Below are 22,216 nucleotides of genomic sequence, written 5' to 3'. Positions count from 1 at the left end.
TTACACCTCAAATTGCTGTATTTTCCTTTAAGTAACCATTGAAGGAAAACACAAGACTGCTTTCAGATGCTGTCTAGTGTACACTTGTTGTCTGGTGGTGCGGCGTGCTATATATGTACTAAGAAGAGGTGTTTAAATCAGCCTCATAAATGCTCATCTGTGCAGTAAATACATTAAGAAGGAAAAGTTTTTTGGCTGAAATTCTAGTCAGACAGCAGATGTGTTACAAACAAGGCTGCAGACACATAAATTACAGAGCTCCCAAGTCTCGAAAATGTTGTGCTATACCCTGTGTACAAATTAACAGACTGTCTTTTATGTGACAGCCATGCTGAAAAGTTAAAATTTGCTCTTTGAGCCTATTCATTTGCAGAGCTCATTACGAAAAAGATAAAAATCAGAGCAGCCCTTACAGGTGCAGTTCTCAAATAAACAGGCTGTCCTACAGACATGTACTTAAGAGAAAGCAAAGAAAACAGCAGTGTAAGGTGATGAGAGGCAGCGTTACCTGCGCCCAATTTATTACAACTCCACTTTTTTAATTTGCAGAATTTAACAGCGATATTTTATGCATTTAACTCTTCTGTGGATGATGTGGGATTTACCATTACATTACTGTCAACTTTTGAGATCTGCTGTGATGTCATGACGTTTAAAGGGTCTGTCTTGTTTAGGAGAACTGATTTTAAATACCCTATTAGGGGATTTCTTCCCACTCAGGTCCCTCATCCATAAACCAGATACAAAGAGTGTTTTTCCCTTTGGAGGACCAAACACGTCCAAGTATTACCAAGGCAGTCTATTTATTTCAATAAGACAGGTGTAATGTTTAATTTCCCCTGCGGAGGCACTGTGGGACTACTGGATACATGTGGTTCTCCTTGGAGATAACAGCTGATCATTGGGTGTCTCTGTACATAGATATTGTATTATCAGTTTTATTGTCAGCATAGGTGCAAACATTCCCTTTAATTTCGAAAAAATTCAATTCTAGATATTGTTGTTTGTCTTAGGCTTTGTACACACTATTGAGTATGAACTGTGGTTGTACAGAAATGCCAAAATAACAAAGTGCTGTATCTGTCATATGATGGAAATCAACACTGTCCAGTGGAGTCCTATTGACTGATAAAGGGGTCAGTTGGGTTCTGTCACAGTGTCCAGCATTTTGGTAGGATGGATAGTGCTGTATGCTGAGCAGTGTGACAGAACCTCCAATGGTGGCTGCTGATGGAACCTATAACAGAAGTATAAACAGAGCCATGCTTGGTTTTCTCTTCTTTTTTTCAAAATACATTGAGGCATGCTCATTAAAGTGAACTTTAAACTTGACCTACTTTTACATACTTCAATAAGGCTTCCTTGAAAAAATGTATAATAGATAATAATTATAGATAATAGATCTACCAAACATGATGTGGATGGGATCTTAAAATGGTCTTACACTATTCAGAAATGTGATCCATTGGATTTTACACTGAGGCTGCTACTCATATACTTTTGTCAAACAATAGTTTCAAGATGAACTTGTGACTTTTCTGCATTTTTAATCCAATTTTCTTGTTTTTTGACTATATAGGCCTTCATACGTGGTGTCCTATCAGTTTTTTTGCTGCTACTATCCCCATTATGGCTGCAGCACATTTTGCATTTGTCTCTGAGGCTGTGGGTGTGTACAGTAAGGAGCAGTATGACCATTCCCATCTATTACTATTACTTCTGCTAGTTTATTGGCATGGAATTCTGCTGGAAGTAACTGTACAATAGCAAACAAAGATCTGAGAAAAGCCCAGATGACTATAATATAGCAGTGGTTCTTAACCAGGGTTTGATCGAACCCTAGGCCCTATGCACGGTTCATTTTGTGTACCAGTAAAACAACATATACCTATGTCTTGAATTTGGAAAAAAATCATATTTGATATATCACTAAAGAAGGGTTCGGTGAATGTGCATATGAAACTGGTGGGTTCGGTACCTCAAACAAGGTTAAGAACCACTGATAATATAGCAAATACAGGAGCACTGAACTGCAAATAAAGGATAAATACATGCAAAAAGATACAGCAAAAAAAAATCCCTGACACAGGAAAAGTGAAATCTATGCGTACACTCAGTAAAGCTGCTTGTGAATATCTTATATGTAATCACACAAGAATCCAGAAGTAGATACAAGTACATAGAAGACTTTTTTATACAATGTAAGGTGTGAGATGTTCAGAATGTTCAGGCCAGTGCACAGAGAAAGCAGTCTGCAGATGTGTGAGGAGGCTGTTATGGAAAAGCTTCCCCTCCCCTATCACAGTATAAAGGGACCACTCACTGTGAAGCTGTCCTGATTCTTAATGGAACATATGGACAGGACTTCCCTAGTCACAGGTAATGAATTGCAAATTAGCTAGAAGGGATACACCTAGTGGCAGGAACCGAGAGGTCCAAAAGCAACAACATTTTAACCCTTTCCCAACATCTGGCTTAATAATATTGCAGATGTCAGGTATTTACATATGGTGGCTGTGCAGGGGCTGAGCTTCCACCATTGCCACCGAGTCTCCGCTATATTAAATCATGCAGTCAGTGCCTGTGCAACACTCACTTCCATGTTTCGACTTTCTCCTAGCCTGGCGATCACACGATTGCCAAGTGCTTGAGAACTGCGGGAGCTGTGGGGTCCAGAAGGTATATGTCTTTTTAGGATTCTAAGTAGTTTTATGGGATTTAGTTCAATATTAGATATTTGTTTTGCCCACTTTAATAATTCTAGTACACTTTACATGCTCTGATCTTTTTGCAGCAGAGGATACATTTCAAAATATAGCACTGCATGTAGTTTAAGCGCTTGCGCGGCCACCCATTGACTATTTACAACCAGGTGGTTGGCACCTAACTCTAGAAGGGCATAATGATAAGTCCTTGCAGAGTTTGCACAATATTGTGCAGCTGTAGGAGCATAGAGCAACAGCCAGACTCCCCAAAATGAAGGCAGGGATGGCTTAGTGCCTTCCTGATCACTATATACACCAGGCCCAATAAACACTGTATATAGAGCTATGGAAGCTGCAATGTGACTTCTTCCCGACCCACTAGTCATGTGATTGCTGGGTGTTGGGGATCTGTAGGAGTTGCTGGGTCCTAGCGGACCCAGTTGAGCTCTGTAGTGTACACTAAGAGGCTGTATTATACCTATGACTGGGGTGAATATATCAGGTACTTCCGCTTTGACGTTGGCCGGCCGCTTAACCCCCCGTGTGCCGGCTACGTCCATTCATTTCTATGCGAGCGTGCTGTTCGGATCGGCTGATCCGAACAGTACTCGCTCATCTCTAGTAAAAATAAATATAAGAAAAAAAAACATAAAAAAGAGTGTCACTAACACACCTACATCACAGGCTCTAGCAATACAAGACCTAAATAAAAATTACAATAACCAAGCGAGAAAACTAGATTACAAAAACATTTAATACTTTGCGATATTAAGGGGTTAACTTTTTGTCCTCCTTCTTGGGACTAGTATCCTGTTCTCTTTGAACCTATGAATCATTAACCTACTCATTTTTGTACTATTATGATTCACTGTGTACGGTTTATACAGTTTTCCTATACACTTAAGAACAGTATCTTCATGCTCAAGGTAGCAGAACTGTATGAACAGTCCACAGAGCGTATACCGCAGGCATATATATACAGATGCCTATATAGGGGAACATATCTGTCTTTGAATCTCATTAAAAGAAAATGTATTCTGCACTGTATACCTTTTTGTGACATAAAATATAGTTTATTAGCTATAACATTGTATAGCAGCCAAATGGGCACTATTCAGTATAAATGGATATGACCACATTACACATACAGAAATTCACCAGTGTATGCATTAAATACTGAATCCCAAATGTAAATTTAGTTAATACAATTGACAAGTAACCCATAGATATATAAGAGCAGAGTATGTACAATAATTGCTTTCCCCTATATGACAACATATATAGTGATTATTCCTAGAGTCTGCTACGCTACATAGTGATCACATGACCTCTAGCCACTGTAAATCAACACGCCACTCATATGCCATCTAAGTAGCACGCACCTTGTCAGACTCCCAAGGGCAGCACTTAGTTTTACAAGTTTAGGCTCTCCTTAAATTATGAGCAACGTGAATATTGTGTAATGGCACTTTGATCAATGGGAATCTAGTCAATGTAAAAGCCCCATTACAAATCTTTCCCTTACCAGAGGTTGCATGTCAGAAATAATTTAGATGGCAGTGGCTATGCCTTTGAACTCTTGCCAGAGCTGAAGATGTGAGATAAGAGGTTAATACTACAACATGATTTGTCATTTAGTATCTATAGCAGCTGAGAAATCTTATATTGTATCTTCTGGCAGGTGAACAAAACATATTGCCCTTTGGGGTAGGGTAATGTATTGTAAGCGTTCCAATATATAAGGAGCTTGTATAAACAGCAATATCCTTATATATTCCCTTTTTTATTAGTGCTTAGAAGTGAAAACATTGGAGAGAATTCTGGGGCGTTCTGTACACCAGTCTTAAACAAGTACCCGATTGGCATGGATACCTCTTTGGCCTCTTAATAATTCAGACACACTGCCATTTGCCAGAACTGATATCTATGCTAGTCAGGAACTGGCATGGTTTGCAAGTTTAACTCATGCCATCTTTATGGCGTGAATTTAGTAAATGTGTCATGTGTCATGTTCATCGCAGTCTGTCTTGGTCTCTTCAATGCTCCACGGGGAGGTGACAAAAATTATTCACAATCACCTTCCGTTACCTCTTTTGGGCCTCCTCGCTGCGTCTGACGCTCTCCTGGGATGCCATGTACCCAGGCCTACACTATGTTTTAAACTATTTTAAGATGTGGTTCATATTGAACTTGTTCGATCCAAAACAAATCTTGAACCCAAGCCACCTGAACCGGAAACTAACCAAATCCTAAAAGGTTCTCCCTTCTTTTTTGCTAAGGTCAACAACGGTAAAGTTTTAATAACTTATCATTAAAATGGACCATGAAAACATTGGTCATGTGAATAGCCCCCATTCAAATGCAACTTTGTACAATCTATTACATGGCAGATTTTCACTATCGTGAGAATGTCACCTTTAGTCTAATACTACATTACTGAGTTTTTACTTTCTACACCCCTCTCCTACTGGGGGGATATTGAGATAAATTTGGGACTTTTTACGTTGCCTTTGATAAAACTGGTGTACATCATCTGAACAGACTAGCTACATTTTCCACCCACTTCTCAAAATATTCAAAATGTGGCAAGAAAAATGCCCAAAAAGTTCCCAAACTTTATTTTTCTGTCTTTTTGATGCTAGAATTTTTGAGTACAGGACCAGAGAAATTCTTCCCATTTTGGCAGTGAACACAACTGCAAATCTGAAGAGAGAACCGTCTAGACTAGAGGACTCCTTAGTCAGCAACTCACATGGGAATGAGGGGTGTAATTTAGTATGTAGGGAGTTTTTTGAGGACTGATGGAATCTTTACAGAAGTTGTTAAATCAAGATCAATGCATAGTAGATATGTCATCTGTTACACCATTTCCACAGCACCTCGTGCAGAGTGCAAACTGTATGTAAATGTCCTCAAATGTGACAGGTCATTCAGAGTGGTGTAATATTATTAAATATGATAGGTTATTCAATAGAAGACCACCAATAGTACTTGGATAGAAATAGATGCCAATAAAGAGAGAATTGTTTGTTGAGGACATTGGACATTGGTATATTTGTTATATATGGCTTAATCTATAATTACATTCTTTTAGAAATTTATACCAATTGAAAAGACTGTTATGTTTACATGGTGGAAATGAAGAGCAATTTAGGGTGGACATCTGCTTCAGATCCCTCTTCATTTTCATGCTCCAAGCTCCCTGCTGCAGAATGCCAATTCATTGGCTTTCTCAAGCCGAGTAATCTGTGACAAGATGCTTTTTTTTTTCATCATCCTGGATGGATTTCGATCTGTGTCTTCTAACTTTTTGCAGACCATGCCCTTAAACCTGAATAAGTGATCAATGACCTGGGGGTCTGTGGACTTACTCTTGCCAATGTCCCTGAGCACTACCCAAGTGACAAATAGTCAACCCAACCCTTAGGAGCATCATGGTGGCTCAGTGGTGAGCACTGCAGCTTTGCAGCGCTGGAGCCCTGGGTTTGAATCCCGCCAGGAACAACATCTGCAAGGAGTTTGTATGTTCTCCCCATGTTTGCATGGACTTCCTCCCATTCTATAAAGACATCCTGATAGGATAAAAATAAAATAGTCAACCCAACCCTTGTTCTCAGGGACATACCATAGCATGCAGTATGTAGGGGTAAGGAAAGTAATTGCATCCAGGCCTTGGAACATAAAGGGCCCCCAATAGGCCCTCATAAGAAGATGTCAGTAGTATAAATGACACTTGGCAGGTGAGGATTCCTATTACAGATGTTGCCTCAAGGCCCAGGAGCCTCAAGTTCCATGCTCCTGTGTGTAAACATTTACATATATTTTTCTAATACCCCCTTTCTTAATATTTTTGACGGGTAATTTATTTATCTGTATGAATTTCTGAAAATTAAAGAAATATCGAGCTGTCACTTGAATGATGTTTTGGCTGACATTTCTAACACCACATTTTACATGTCTGTTTTTAGTAGTGTGAGAGTCAATCAGCTTTTCTTCTTTGTCCAGCTCTCACCAGCAGCACAGCAAATGCAGCCCACTCAGACAATACAACCCCCTCAGCCCACGGGAGGCCGACGCAGGAGGGTGGTGGATGAGGATCCAGACGAGAGGCGGCGAAAGTTTCTGGAAAGGAACCGAGCAGCTGCCACCCGGTGCAGACAGAAAAGGAAGGTCTGGGTGATGTCACTGGAAAAGAAAGCAGAGGAACTCACCCAGACAAACATGCAGCTTCAGGTGTGTACTGTACAGCCTCAGAGAGCCACTGTTTATAGCCCGAATGTTCTCTGTACCACTCCATCATACACAACCTGCCTGTAAAGCAAGACACATTAGATTAATAATGAAAACACAGACATAATCTGCCCTCAAAAATGATTGAGGTTCTCCTATGAAAACAACCCCTGTCCAAAGATGCCGAAGGGAACGTTCTGCATAAGTAAAAGCTTCATTAAGATTTATTGAAATAAGCCCACAGGTCTAGTCTATACATAACATAACTTTATTTTTCCTTTTTAATATAACATTTGTCCAGCACAAGTTATTAAGGATATTGAAGTATTAAATTTTATGTCCTTTTCCCTTAAATTAATTCCTGAAAAAAACATAAAATTCGGAGGAAATGTGTAAGGAATTAATCTGTCTTATATTATTTCAGTCTGCTAATAGATGTTGACTCCGTCCAAGTTGTTATTTCCAAATATAACAATTGAAATGCTTAAAAAGATTTGACACTTTTTATCTTTTTTTACATAGTGTTGATCTAAGGTTCTGTCTAGGTTTTACTAGTATTTTGGATTTAATATAGAAATTCATTTTTTGTGTTCTTATATTCTTTTAGTCCTGGTGGACCCCATAATACGAGCTTAAAATCTCCAGGCAACTGAAAGTGTACCTAAACTTTTGTACAACGTTTGATTTTCTAACAAATGTTGTAATATATTTTATTACTGAATTTTGGCTCCTTTCTGTTAAAAACCTTTTCTGAAATCCACTTTTATTTCGGTTAATCTATTGTTGGCTAAAATCTGCACAAAAGTTTCAATGGCGTATGGAAGGTGGGCTCTAGTATAAAGAAGGGAAGCTGATGCTGGGGGGTCACTAACTATTAGATTGCTGGACATTATAAAATCATCTTACTTATACTTACTAGAAATGAGTGAACAGTAAAATGTTTGAGGTTCCATATTCGTTTTGAGTAGCCCCTCAATATTCGACTACTCGAATCAAACCCTATTATAGTCTATGGGGGAAAATGCTCGTTTCAGGGGTAGGCAACGTTCGATCAAATTATACTTACCAAGTCCACGAGTGAGGGTCGGGCTGGATCCTCCGAGCAGTCTTCTCCATGCAGCGTCTCCGCGGCATCTTCCGGCTCTTCATTCACTCTGTCAGGCATCGGGCCTGGGCAGAGCCAACTGGACATGCCCGCACTACAAGCGGACATGCGCAGTCGGCTCTGCCCAGGCCCGATGCCTGGCAGAGTGAATGAAGAGCCGGAAGACGCCGTGGGGAAGCTGCACGGAGAAGACTTCTAAAGGTAGGAGAAGAACCAGCGTTGATTGGCCGACTGTATAGCATTCGGCCAATCAATGCTGGTTCTGCAGCGAACTTTTACATTCGAATAGCAAGTGGTACTTGATCGAGTATGAGTATTTCGAATACCGTAGTATTTGATCGAATACCTACTCGATTAGTACTACTCACCCATCTCTAATACTTACGTATTATGCCTGGAGAGATCACTAGCGATTGACAGCAGGTGCAGCTACACATACATATGGCAATCCTGACTGTATTTTCAATGATGATATATTTGGAAGAAATACAGATAGAATTGCAGTGTTACGTATGAAAGCTGAGACTCTCATCTTTACTATGACACCAGAAGTGCTCTTCCATAAAGTATTATTATGCCCAAGTGAAATTATCCCCCTTCCCCCCCCCCAGCCTCAGCTTCTCTGCATTATATATAGTCCAACTATCCATACCCCAGTGAGAAATGGTATAAAGATTTCACCTAGCAATAGTGAAACAGAAAAAAAGTGGATTTTGGTGCAGGATTTCACAGAAAGGAGCCAAAATTTGTTAAGGAAGTATTAGAACATTTATTATTGCAATAGATGCTGCTAGAAAATCAAAAATTGTTCAAAAATTTAGGTACGCTTTAAGAGAAATTGTCACAACTGCTGTGGCAAGAGGTAGGGAGAAAAGCAAACTTTTCACAAACACTGGATTGATCATATATTTCACGGCAAAAGCCTCGAGATGTCAGGCTTTAACTCAAACTAAGCACTTGAATGCTTTAGTTCATAAGACACAAATGCACCAGAACTTAAAGACTATGTGCAACTGTTTTATTGAATTATACTGTTTATAGATCTAATCTAAATAATTCTGCTGCTTCTTATTGGAAACAGTTAACTAATTCAGTAATAAGGATATTCCTAACACCTAAGAATGTTTACATCTGTAGAACGAGAATAGAGAATTTTGCAGCACTGCTCCTGCCATTAAAAATAAGAGAAACCTGACAAAAAGCTGATCTTATAAACCAATTGGATTCAATTTGATTTGCTGTGATTCTTAAGATTTTATCAGCATCTGCTCGAAATTAATTTCACTATAACTAGTAAGGCCATGTTACGTGAACAGAGCCTTAGCTGAACTTATTTAATGGTGTGAGAAGATTAATTTTTCCTAAATGTACGCATTAGATTACTATACAATGTCTGCTCTGAGACATTTCTAAGAGATTTCATAAATACATGAAAAAGTAGCTATAGTCATTTCTATTTAATACTGTTACTTGTTACTTACTGTTACTGTTACCAACCTTATGTGACTGTTCAGTTATAACAAGGTTGATATAATGGACATTTTGTTACCATTAGCAGTAAACTAATAATAGAAAAAATAAAGCTTCCCATATATGTAAAGGGGTATTCCCAACTAGGATATGTATTGCATCTGAAACTTCTTGGTCCCACATCTAACTCTGGAACAGGGGTCCTCGATCCCAGCAGTGAGTGAGACTCTTTCCATTGACTTCTGTAGGATTTCTGATAATAGTCGAGCCTCCCTGCTTGGTTATTCTCAGACGTCTCATAGAACTGAAAGATCTGTAGGTCCTGTGGATATGCCATAAATGCCCAAGGTTGGAATGCCTCTTTAAGATAACTTTGGGCAAAATGGATACAGCTATTCCTTCTGAACCTCCCGTGATTTTGCATGTTCAAATGCCCAGGACAATCCCATACATATTAAATGGTTGGCTGGTCTAGTGGAAATGGGTGAGTTTGGAAGGAACCTATCTAATGTATCCTTCCACCTTAATACTCTCCTCTGATGAGTGGTCCTGGCGTCTACATTTTAATGAACAGTAGTACAACATTTATGCAGCACATGTATGCTCAGCTTTTGTTTCAAAAGCTGCAGAGTGACAAGTTACATGAAGGTTGTCAATACATACCCTGCATGGAGTTATATCAACACCAAGCTTCAAGCAGTGATATTATCTTCACCTCTTTTGATTATGAATTGTTAAAGGTGGAAGGTTAAAAGCATCAACCATTGCCATATTCACGTGTACATTAGGACACATAATACAGCATTGTGCCAATGGCATGAAAAAGGGTAGGGAAAATCTCATACCTTTACCTGTACCACTGGTCTGATCTACATTACTGCAATGGAGAATCATGCCAATGTCCACTGGTAGATCAAGTGAGTTGTAGTCTAATGTTGACTACTAGTGTATGTATGACTTGAGGGCAGCTGAAATAATCATGCAATCAAATTCTTGAATGCACTTATACCTTTTATATTATACTGACTTAAAGGTATTACAATTTAAATTTTTTGGAATAAATTTTAAATATATATATATATATATATATATATATATATATATATATATATGTAATCACCTTTTTGGCGTACATATCATTTATTGATCAATTTTATAAAAATAAAAATGGGGTGGGGTAAAGGGGAAAAAATGCTAATTCTCCATAGTTTTTGTATCAATAAAATTATGGGTTTTTTTTTCCTGATCTATCACTTCATTTTATTGAGATATGGGGTATTTTACAGGTCTTAATATACAATACAATTTCTGTGTCTTGCTCAAACAGTTATCATGTGTCTATCTACATTGTAAACCATAATTTAGTATGTATTCTTAATACATATGGTGTTCCTTTGAAAACCTTATTATTACCTCACGTTCTGGCTAATAACATGTGTTCCCACAAGCAAACACTGAAAACAACAATTAAGAAGATTGCATTGGGTAGGAATTTGTAAGCTATTCTGTAATCTAAGTGGTTGATATTGTAATTTATTATAAAGCCCGCATTAGATTAATTAACACGTTGTTACACATACAGTAAGACCGGCCCCTGACAACTGAGACTGTGCCAGAAAAAAGTAACAGAGTGTGGCTAAGTTTACTAATACAGTTTAACGGAAGTCCTCAAAAAGTATCTTTATTCTATGGAATCTGCTATATTATCTACTGTATCCCAGTGTTATCCAGTTCATCTAATGGCCCATTTAGATCATGGTTAGCCCATCCAATGGATGTTTTTAATCACAAAATAGCCAGAAAGATGTATCTATTAGCAGACCTACACTTTCTTATTCCACATGTGTCCCAACCTTAAAGTGTTTATTAGAGATGAGCCAGTACTGTTCGGATCAGCCGATCTGAACAGCACGCTCCATAGAAATGAATGGACGCACCTGGTACCTCCGCTTTGACGACGGCCGGCCGCTTAACCCCCCGCATGCCGGCTACGTCCATTCATTTTTATGCGAGCGTGCTGTTCGGATCGGCTGATCCGAACAGTACTCGCTCATCTCTAGTGTTTATATAATGGAAGGGTATATAATAAGCTACATAATCTACAGCAAAAAGCAATCCTGAAAACTCGTTTTTATAGGACAAAAGTTCGGAGGACTACGCTGGGACTTGTCTTTAATAGGCAGGAGGGAAAGATTTTCCCTAAGTATACCCCCTATCCCCAACATCTCAGTAAGCTTTACTATTTACCTAGAATACATTCCTTCAAGGAGTTGTATTCGCTTACAAAATGGTTTTGTTTGTCTACCCCCAAAACCCAGAACTTACTCTACTCTTGTCTATGGTCTATAGTCCTGAGTTAATCAAAGAAAAGCAAAAATTCGATTTCACTTGTTTTGATAAACTTTCTGTTCTATTCTCTTCCAGAATGAGGTGTCTATGTTGAAAAATGAGGTAGCACAACTCAAACAGCTATTGCTAACACATAAAGACTGTCCAATAACTGCCATGCAGAAAGAATCACAAGGATACTTGAGTAAGTACTTCCATATACATCTGTGCAGAGTATTTTCCATTGGTTAACTGTATCATATAGAAAAAAGATATGCTATAATGTATACCAGAGGTGTTTCCAGTACATAGTATGCCAGTCAATGGAGCACCATAGGGAAGTAACAGAATCCTGTACTACATAGCACACAATTCTGTCATGGGCATAAGACCTTATTTAAAGCAAGGGGCATGACCACAGATCTCTAATGTGAGTCTAAAAGACTTAGTCCCTAATCCCTTAACCAAAACCTTAAATACAGAATTAGCTCCTAGCAAAACCCCGGTGCTTTACATCAACTATTTAGACCTCACCAGTTCCTAGTTTAAAAGACTGAGTTATGAGTATAGTGAAGTTGAATTACAAGCCATATTATAGTCCATTGGTTGCTACTCATAGAGTTTGTCTAGTATTTGTGTATTTTGAGTATTGAGTGTTGAATACACTTAGGTACAGGCTGATGTAAATGGTGCCATAGTAGGTGTTACTTACGGTTATGGGTTAAGAATTGCATGGGGTGTGCAATATTTCCATAATTCTATAGCAAAAGGTGATGGGATAACACTGCAACCCTTCCTCTAAAAATATAGGTGAAACTCTGCTTCTACGATGCTCTACCATAAAACCGCATGCTATTGCCTTCCCAAATCTCTAACGCTGTAAATTGTAATAAACGTCACAGAATGGAGGGGCTCTTAGCTGTGACCATCACAGTGGCCCTACTAATACTAAATTACAGCCCTGAGTCGTTGGCACAATTTATATAATTAGTGTAAAACCTAAAGTGACCCAAGTTAACAATAATGCATAGCTATTGTGGACACTTATAACGTTATCACAATGTAATGCTAATATAGGTGATAATGTAATAAGTTGTGGTCAGCGAGGGCTAGTGTAATGTGTAAGTGTCACTGTCAGCTCCAATCTACAGTTTATATGTAAAATTACAGACTTATATATTAATATACAAGTAAGATAAAAAAAATATTAACCTTTTGAAGAAGACGAATTTTAAGTAAGTTTGTAAAAATATTGCATTGCTTCAAGTGTCCCCCTAGCCATACTCAAATCAAATCAAATAGGCTTTATTGGCACGTCCGAATGCATACTCTCCTGTTTAGTTTAATGTTGAGCATAGAAAGACACAGGTCATGCTGGGCGGTACGGGTAACTGTATCTGTATACGTAGTATTGCCTCCGAAACTACTACACAGTGTACAATTATATCTCTCTGCACCCAATGTCATATCTGGTGGATGAGCGTGCCTGGGGGGACACTTAAAGTGATTTGCTTTCTATGAAATGTACAATAGCCTTTACATAAGGAACTGTAAACTATTTCCATGTAGAAAAATAGCTTTAATAATAATAATTAATAAATAATAATAAAACTTGAATTATAATATAGGCTTTAACCTAGTATCAGTTGAAGATAGTGTAATATAGTTAAAATTACCCATCATTGTATATAGATAACATTTGTAGATAAACTGTGAAATGGCATTTAATGGTGGACATACCCTTTAAGTAACAACCTGTTAGAAAGTAGTACACATGCCTGTCCTTTGCTATCTCTGCCGTTTAGAAGTTCTCCTACAGCTTGTACTGGAACATATACTGGGAGTCATGTATCAAAATGTAACTTGCATGACATTGTATTGCTAAATATTGTTGGTACTTGGTTTAAAAAAAAATGGGCAATATATGAAAAATGTATGAAGCATGAATCATACACTCTATTATCTGACACAATTGCACCATTTCTATGGCTTAACAAGGTTGATACATGAGCCCTAATGAATCTTCAGTTCTACAGAGGCCATTGACTAGAGCCAAACTCCTCACCAGCTACAGACAAGGAAGGGGCTCTGCTGTAAGAGATTTCACTCAGGACAGTCTCAGATGGCCATAATGGGCCTGTAATTTAGCGTCTATGTTACCATTATAGTACTGCATTTCCTTATTCTACTGAACCAAGCTTGGATCAACATTGGGGGAGATTTATCAAGGCTGGTGGATTCCGCATCTGTATAATAATCTGATGATGCTCCTGATTCCTCATCATAAATCATGGACATTCTCCACCAGGGCCTCGGCCCATATTAAAATCCACACTAGGTCCTTGCGCCAGAGCTGATGTAGATCTGATTGCCCCATCCTCAACATGCCCTTTGCTACACCCCCTTTCAGGAAGGTAAAAACACCACTGGCAACAAATATTGTCCCCAGTTTACGACCACAACAGTGGCAGAGCAGCTTAAAGTCTATAGTGTTCTGTGGTGATCTAAGTTTGGTTCAACTGCAGTAGGTTACATGGACGACAAAATACAACCATATTACCCATCTGATACCAGCCTACAGCAAGATTTTAATTTCACATTATGATTTTTTTTTCTAATTCTTTAATCTGCTTTCCTGCTTCCTGTGCAAGAATGTCAAAGCATGACATCACAAACAGGTGTCTAACTGCTTAGAGTCGGTGCTCTCTCTGTTCCCTATGGCTTATTGTATGGAGTTCAGCATCATACACATAAATACAGATTTTAGTTTCCTAAATTACTAACATTCAATAGTCGTCAGCCTTGAGCTCTAAGGAATTGGGTATTCATCATCATCATCATAATCATCATTATTATTTTGTCTTAATATTTCCTCTGAAATATGGATGTACTAGAACTAGTTCAGGTCATTCTATATTTAGGCATATAGTCATGCACTATCTATATATGTAGCCAGACACATTACTAGTTCTTACACTACCACTGCATTGATATAAGGCTTGAGTGCAGGCTCTGTTTCATGTACAATAGAAAGACATTGATATTGTGAGTGACTTGTATCCTGTTAATATATTAGCTTCAGATTTCTTTGGATTTGTCACACTTTAATAGACAGGAAGCGCTTTGTTCTTTATTACATATATTAAACAGTTAAAGGTGTGTATGGAAAATGCAGATTTTAAAACTGTGTAAGGCTAAAACCCCATGTAGCGGCCCGCAGCAAAAAAGCTCTGCGGGAATAACCGCGGCAAAAACGCATCACAATGTTTCCTACAGCGCTTTTCACAGAAAGGGTGAATTCACACTACGTAAACGGCAGCTTATTCTGAACTTCAATGGGACTGCTCGTAGTGAAAAAAGCAGCCCATTCATTTCTATGAGGAGCGCTCGTATGCCGGCTCCCATAGAAATGAATGGGAAATGCTTTATACGCCGCTGATTCTGAACGTGTTTTACGTTCAGAATAAGCTGGCGTATACTCAGTGTGAACTCACCCAAAGTCTGCAGAGCATTTCTATAGGTATAATTGACATGCTGCGGCTTCCAAAACTGCAATGGTTTTGGTAATCCCTGTATGTCCGCAGTTTGTATTTTCCCACACTGTGGGGATGGGATTTGCTAGACTCCCATCCACTAAACAGTGACTGTAAAATGCCGCATTAAACTCCATATGAGGTCCCGGCCTAGGGCTAAGGCCACACAGTTGTCTTAGTTGCCCATAGAAACCAATGCAAAATGAATGCTGCGTTGTGATTGGTTGTTATGGGTAACTACGACACCTTTGCTTTTAGACCCCACTAGGCCTCATTGATAAGAGTCGCCAGATGAGGCCTAGTGTGCGTGTAATACATTCTGTATTTATTGGGGCAGGTTTATTAAAATGGTCTAAAAGCAAATCTGTCTTAGTTGTCCATAGTAACCAATCACAATGCAGCTTTCATTTTATATTCTCCTTCTGAAAAATGAAAGCTGCATTGTGATTGGATGCTGTGGACAATTAAAATTGCTTTGCTTTTAGACTGTTTTATTAAATCTACCCCATTCACTTCCCAAAGTCAGTTATAAGGAACAGATATTAGCTTTTCCACACGTTGTATGAGCCTTCTTTCATAGCTTTGTGGAATATTCCAACAGAAGGTTCATAAGAAAGGAGACTGTGACATATGTCATTGTGTGGGCATACACTGGTATAGGCTGTTTAGGGTATGACCACAAGAATAGTAAAGGAGAGGCCGTGGCAGAAATCTCGGAGTGATCCTCAGGTTTCTGCCGCTGGTTAATAGCCCCATTCAGTGCATACATATCTGTAGACCTGGTCCATATAGAGGCAAATCCTATTTACATATATCTTGCCCATGTATCACTGGTACTAAAGGAGTTTTCCTATCTGGGAAAATTATCCCCTATCCAAAGGATAGGATATATCTTGAAGATCAATGGGAATCCAACCGCACAGGCATGTGGAGATTTTTGGCCCTCATTCTGAATAGATCAGAGGTCACATGGTGGTCGGGCAACGTTCGCGCTGGTGGAGATAGCCGAGCGCTGTACTCTGACTATCTCCAGAACTTGCATTGACATACATGGTGTAGTGCGTGGACTGCCTGACCACCACTCCATTTAGAATGGAGAACAAAAATTCCCCGTTCTCCCGATCAGTGAGGATATGAGCAGTTGGATCCGCACACAGGATAGAGGATAACTTCCTCATATGGGAAAACCCCTTTAAAGAAGGTCTCATCTTATTAATTGAGAGGTCCTGGAGTTCTATCAATAAATGTAGCAAACTTCGACTTGAATCTGATAACTTTCTGAAGCAAGATAACATATTTACCAACACTGTTGGAAAAAGTCAAGTAAAAGTTTCTTTCAATGTTTAACTTGTTAAGAGTCAAGTTAAAGTTTTCTACAGTTGTACCTAAAATTCACAAGTGATTTAGATCCTAACATGGATTTTGTGGATCATAACACTATTCCACATTACTTTGAGTTCCTATAATGGTTGTCACACAACTTTCGTAGACTTTTTATTGGCAACTGTTTGTGTTTGCCCTATCTGATGTACATGGCAGGCATGTTTGAGGCACCTTATGTGTCCCAATGTGATGCCTTTATGCAGCACCATATTACAAGGAACCCTTTATATGCATTCATACTAGAGGTCACTATCTTCTCACCCATCTATAGAACTTGTGGTTGTAAGGAACTCTCATATGATAGTGTGCACTAGCTTTTAATAAAGGAATCTGGAAACATTTGGTGACAGTTTGAGAGGTATAATGGCTGCCATATTTGTTGACATATTGTTAATGTTATTGTGTAGCATGCTGGGCTGTCCTAGCATTCAGCATGCTAAACTGAGACCTTTGGCTCCATATTTATTTTGTATCAGTTTTATTAGGAAGTATACTGTAATAGCTCTTGTCTTTTAGTAATACGTATATTATGTCCTATATTATGTAAGTCTTCTGACTACATAATGGCTTTCACACATATTAGCACAATCACAGCTTTTTTTTTTTCTAAACCTGGATTGTATGATGTCATCTTTGGCCTTCTTGCAAGCTTTATTTAAGGTAACAAGCAAAGGTGCAGGCGAGCTGCTTAAAGCATTTAAAATGAATTTTCCATTTTATGCAGGATGAGTACTGCTACTCAAAAGCTGTCCCGTGCATGGTAAGTTCAGTTTCTTTTAAAGATACAGCACACGTGCTTTATAAAGCCTTGGTCTTATTGTTCTCATATCCATTATAGGCAATGTTGTGGCTACAGAACTCGAACATGTGCATTAACCCTTAAACGTAAAGGCATTCCATTAATGTTCAGAGAATCATTGACAATAATATATTTAAGCCTGTAAGGATCACAGTCAATATGCATTTCTTAAGAAAATCTTTTCAAACCACACTCCCATTTTCATCACCTTTTTAGCTAAAATGTACATAGTCAAGTAATCTTGTAAATTATTTTACCTAGTACAATGTATGTGGAATAAAAGGGTTGTGTGCTTTACAGAACCGTTGTTAAAAACCCATTATTAAATAATAGAAAGAAATCTCCTGTTAGGGATCTTTGGCAGATTAGAGAATTTATACGAACAGCGCCTTAATCTCTCTGGAGGACCCAACACGTCCCCATATTACCCAAGCACTAACTCACACATGCAGTGATTTATTTCCTCTATTATGCTATGGAAGTGAAATTAACGGTCAATGCACAAAGAGTTTTTGGGCGTGGATTCTGATGTAGAATCCGCATCAGAATCCGCGTCCAAAAAATCCATGTGCATTGACCCTAACACTAGTTACCAGATTCCTACAGAGATTAGGGTTGATCCCCTCTGATGTCTTAAAGAGTGTCTGTCTCTTAAAGAGAGTACTGCTCTTTTCACACTTTCCAATTATGTCTTTATTATTTAGCATTGCAGCCCCATCAAGAAAAACAAAGTTTATTGCAAATTAGGAGAAAACAGCTTTTTGGGCTTTCCTTACCTTTCCTGGGCATCACTTTAGATTACCTCTCCTAATTGCTCCCCAACTTATCCCGCTATCTTTTCATTCACAGCTTTTCCTTTGGGGAGAGCTGCTAAGCCTGCTAACAGACTTCCTTTAACTAGACAACCCCTTTAACAACTGAACTTTAGCTGTGTGTTATCTGAGCTTCCACAATGCTCTGTTCTCCATTAACAGTAATCCATGGCAAAATCTGCCAAATATAACTGTGGATTTTATTAAGCATTTTACAGTTATGAAATTTCTTTCCTTTTATAAATTGATTCATTAACATCACAAAGTTAACATACAGATGGAACAGAGTTCAACTGCAATCCGATAACTTGCTGTAACTGTCAAGTTAAACTTTGCTATATGTGTACATTAGCCTAACTTAATGCTATTTTTATATAGTGTGTAGATACTTATATACTGTTTTCATGTTTCCCTCTAAACTGTGCACTCTGGAATTGGGTTTGTTGAGTCTCTTGAGTCTCTTGAGTCTCTGCTTAGAGGGACCACTGTATATACTATATATATTGAAATTGTTATAAAGGGGGGTCCTACCAACTTTGAATTCTTTGTGTTGTGATCGTATAGAATTCTTTTATTTATATTATCTATTATATATATTATATACGATACAACTGAACTGAAATAACATAACATATAATGATGGTTACTTTTGCCTTAATGTACAGTTTTAAGAGTTTCATAGCCCTGTTTGTATGACTATACAACCATATACTGGATTGATTGTTCGCCCCTGAAATAGTTACTGTATTATTCACATTGCTGAACAAATAGAACTCTTGATAGAGTAAACTTGACAAAGATAGATAGAGAGAGAGAGAGAGAGAGAGAGAGAGAGAGAGAGATAGATAGATAGATAGATAGATAGATAGATAGATAGATAGATAGATAGATAGATAGATAGATAGAGATATATATTTCGGCATCTGATATTCAAAAGTTGTTTCTAAGCAGAACTGCCTGAGCCTTACAAAGCTGAACATGCAAGTCACATTTTCACTAAGCTATCTATATATTTAGGTAGGGTAATATGATATTAGGACTAATTCCTACCAATACATGTTTGGCAGTGTGCTGTCCCCATCTACACCAGACTGCAGAATTTACAATAGCATTATTTTAATCTCTGCGTCTATCCTGTAGATGCCAGACTACAGAACACTTACTATATAGCTATTATAAATTATGGTTCGCATAGGAATTTATCTAGTCATACAGAGAGGATTTGTGTTATTTTATTAGCACCCTATACTCGCTAGGAATCACTCGGCGGGATAATGTCTATCATTATAGAGATTAGGACTAGTTAAGTAATTGAGATAACTACTTGCAGTCTTCTCCCCGTGCAGGTGTACTCTGAATATAATAATCAGGTTGAGCAGCTGTTATTGTAGGTGTCTGCTATGCACCATGTGGATTATTATACATTGTATAACACCTTCCATGATGAAGTGTGTTTCTAAAAAATCCTCCTGACACAGTTTATATTAGTTACAGTCAAAATCCTTCAATATGTATACATAAAGATTTATAATGCACGATAGAAAGCAAGGCATGTTTACCGACAATACAACGAAATGTAAAAATGGTAACATGAAAAAATTATGTTATTAATCTTTGAAAAGATAAGGGTTGTATTTAATAAGACTTGTTACCAAGTCAGAATAGCCCAATATCTCATCTGTTAGGTGCTGTCACCCTGAGCATTTGGATTTTGTTTATCTAAATCTGTTCAGCTATTCCAACGATATAAGTCTTTATTGTTTTGATGCAAATTAAGGTCTACCAGCCAAATGGGCCATAACATTGCAGTTTCTCTGAGGGCTTGGTCTCTATGTACTGTGTATGTCATAAAGTGTTACCACCCACGTGGCTAGTATATCCTAATCTGAACCAACACTAAAGGGTTTATGGCTGAATGGATATAGATAAACAAAATGCCAAAATGTCAGAGTGCCAGCATCTATCAGGTAAGGTATGGCATTGGGCTTTTCAGACTTGGTAACAGGTCCTCTTGAAGGCATATCACCAGCTACAACTACATTTTAATATGTGATGGCACTTACTAATAAAAGCTGTCTTACCACTATGTGTTATTAGAGGATTGCCCCTCCCCCATTCAGTAATAATACACATATGGTAGCTGATAATTTGCAGGAGATGTACCCTGTCTTTTAGTCTTTCTATCACAAGAAGTTTCAGTCTTTGCTAGGTTAAATAAAAAAAACTTCTGACTGGATAGAAGTGTTCGTGAGATTCCCCAGTCACACATAATTTATTCTTCGGAAGAATATATATGGCACCTGACAAAGCGTTTACTGCATTACATAGTGGCCATATGTCTCATGTGTCTCCATTTAAGGTGTACGGTTCTGTGCATAGGTTTTTCCACCTGTCTTAGTCATAACTACAATCGATTGCTCAAAGGCCTTAATTGTGATGGCGTTGAGTGTAGGTAACTAGTGAGTTAAAGAGGTTTTCAGGCAGGACAAAACTGTTTGTACAGGCTCGGAAGCTCACTGATCCCGCATCACTTCTATTTTAATGCTTACCAGGTCCCTGCTGGTCTCTACCGCCTTGTTCCTTCTGAATGAACAGGAGATGGCTACTCAGCCAGTCACTCACCACTGCAGTTAGTTACTGGCTAAGACCTAGAATTAGAGGACAGCAGGAATCTGATAGTATGGAATGGGATTGGCAGTGGATTGTGAAAGTAGTGCTTTTTTTATGTAGATTGTGAGCTCCACATAGAGTCCACAATGTACATTTTTCCCTATCAGTATGGCTTTTTTTTAGAATATGGGATGGAAATCCATGCTGACACGGGGAGAACATACAAACTCCTTGTAGATGTTTTTTTGCCCTTGGTCGGATTTGAACACCAGGACTCCAGCGCTGCAAGGCTGCAGTGCTAACCACTGAACCACCGTTTGGCCCCCCGTGCTTTCTTTTTTCAACCCATTCTGAGCCTCGACAAAGTTTTTATTTCCCAGATGGAAAATGAATTTAAACAATCACTACACAACATTGAGACATCAGTCAGCCTCTAGTTGGTTTATCTCTGGTCCTTATTCCTAATTCAATAATTTTTGTGCCCACCATATTGGGGTTAACTTGGCAAACTATGCAGCCTATATAACTATTCTCAGCCTATGCCATCCCATTGTTTTGTGTATTTCATGTTTCTATTGTATATCGTATATTACAGTAAAATAAAATGTTGTGCCAATGTCTTACCCAGGTCCTGAGAACAGCCCACCCGAGAGCCCAGTTCCCGCCTGCTCCCAACAACAAGTGATCCAGCATAACACCATTACAACTTCCTCTTCAGTCAGTGATATGGTTGGAAGCTCCTCTCTAAACCCTCTTGCCAACCACAGAACAGACATAAATCCCATTCTCTGAAACAATGGGTTCAAGAACTGCCTTCGGGAGTTTGGTATTAAATCAGATCTTCCATTTTTATGAACTTTTTTCAACTTTGTTTGAAACCTGGAAGTCTCTTCAGTCATTGAAAGACCATACCTACCCTTTTTTATAGTATTCATTGTTTTGTCTTTTTTTTGTCTAAGAAAAAGGGATTCACGACATTATCATGCAGTTTTGGGAATGCGTGATGCTTTCTCAGTATTCTGGTACAGTGTATTAGTTTATGAACTGCCGCATTTATGTACATAGCTACTTTTTGGGTTTGTTTTTGCTTTTTTTTCTCATTGATCTACATAGTGGCCTGAACAATTTGTTCTTAAAAAATATGAATATAAGAAAGGTTAACAGCCATTTCTGCTCAAAGACCAAATGCAAGTAGCCATTTTATGGGGCAGATCCAGTATTTGAGAGCTAGAAAGCAGGTC

At 38.4% G+C, this 22,216-nt stretch overlaps 1 protein-coding gene across 2 annotated transcripts in view; it reads left to right on the top strand.

The window, feature by feature from the left end:
- CREB5 (cAMP responsive element binding protein 5) overlaps positions 1-21,851 on the top strand; it is a 333,659-nt gene extending 311,808 nt beyond the window's left edge. The window contains exons 9-11 of one of the 2 annotated variants that reach the window (XM_075271448.1): positions 6,711-6,938; positions 11,935-12,043; positions 21,604-21,851. In XM_075271448.1, the coding sequence (XP_075127549.1) occupies positions 6,711-6,938; positions 11,935-12,043; positions 21,604-21,767 (501 nt within the window). In that variant the 3' untranslated portion in view covers positions 21,768-21,851. Of the gene's footprint in view, positions 1-6,710; positions 6,939-11,934; positions 12,044-17,478; positions 17,511-21,603 lie in introns of those variants that run through there. The other variant, XM_075271449.1, reaches the window with a different exon arrangement.
- The last annotated feature ends 365 nt before the right edge of the window (positions 21,852-22,216 follow it).

The sequence above is a fragment of the Leptodactylus fuscus genome, chromosome 4 (genome assembly GCF_031893055.1).
Source record: "Leptodactylus fuscus isolate aLepFus1 chromosome 4, aLepFus1.hap2, whole genome shotgun sequence".
Taxonomy (NCBI): domain Eukaryota; kingdom Metazoa; phylum Chordata; class Amphibia; order Anura; family Leptodactylidae; genus Leptodactylus; species Leptodactylus fuscus.
Note: the sequence above shows the minus strand (reverse complement) of the source record. Positions and strands in the feature narration are given on the sequence as shown.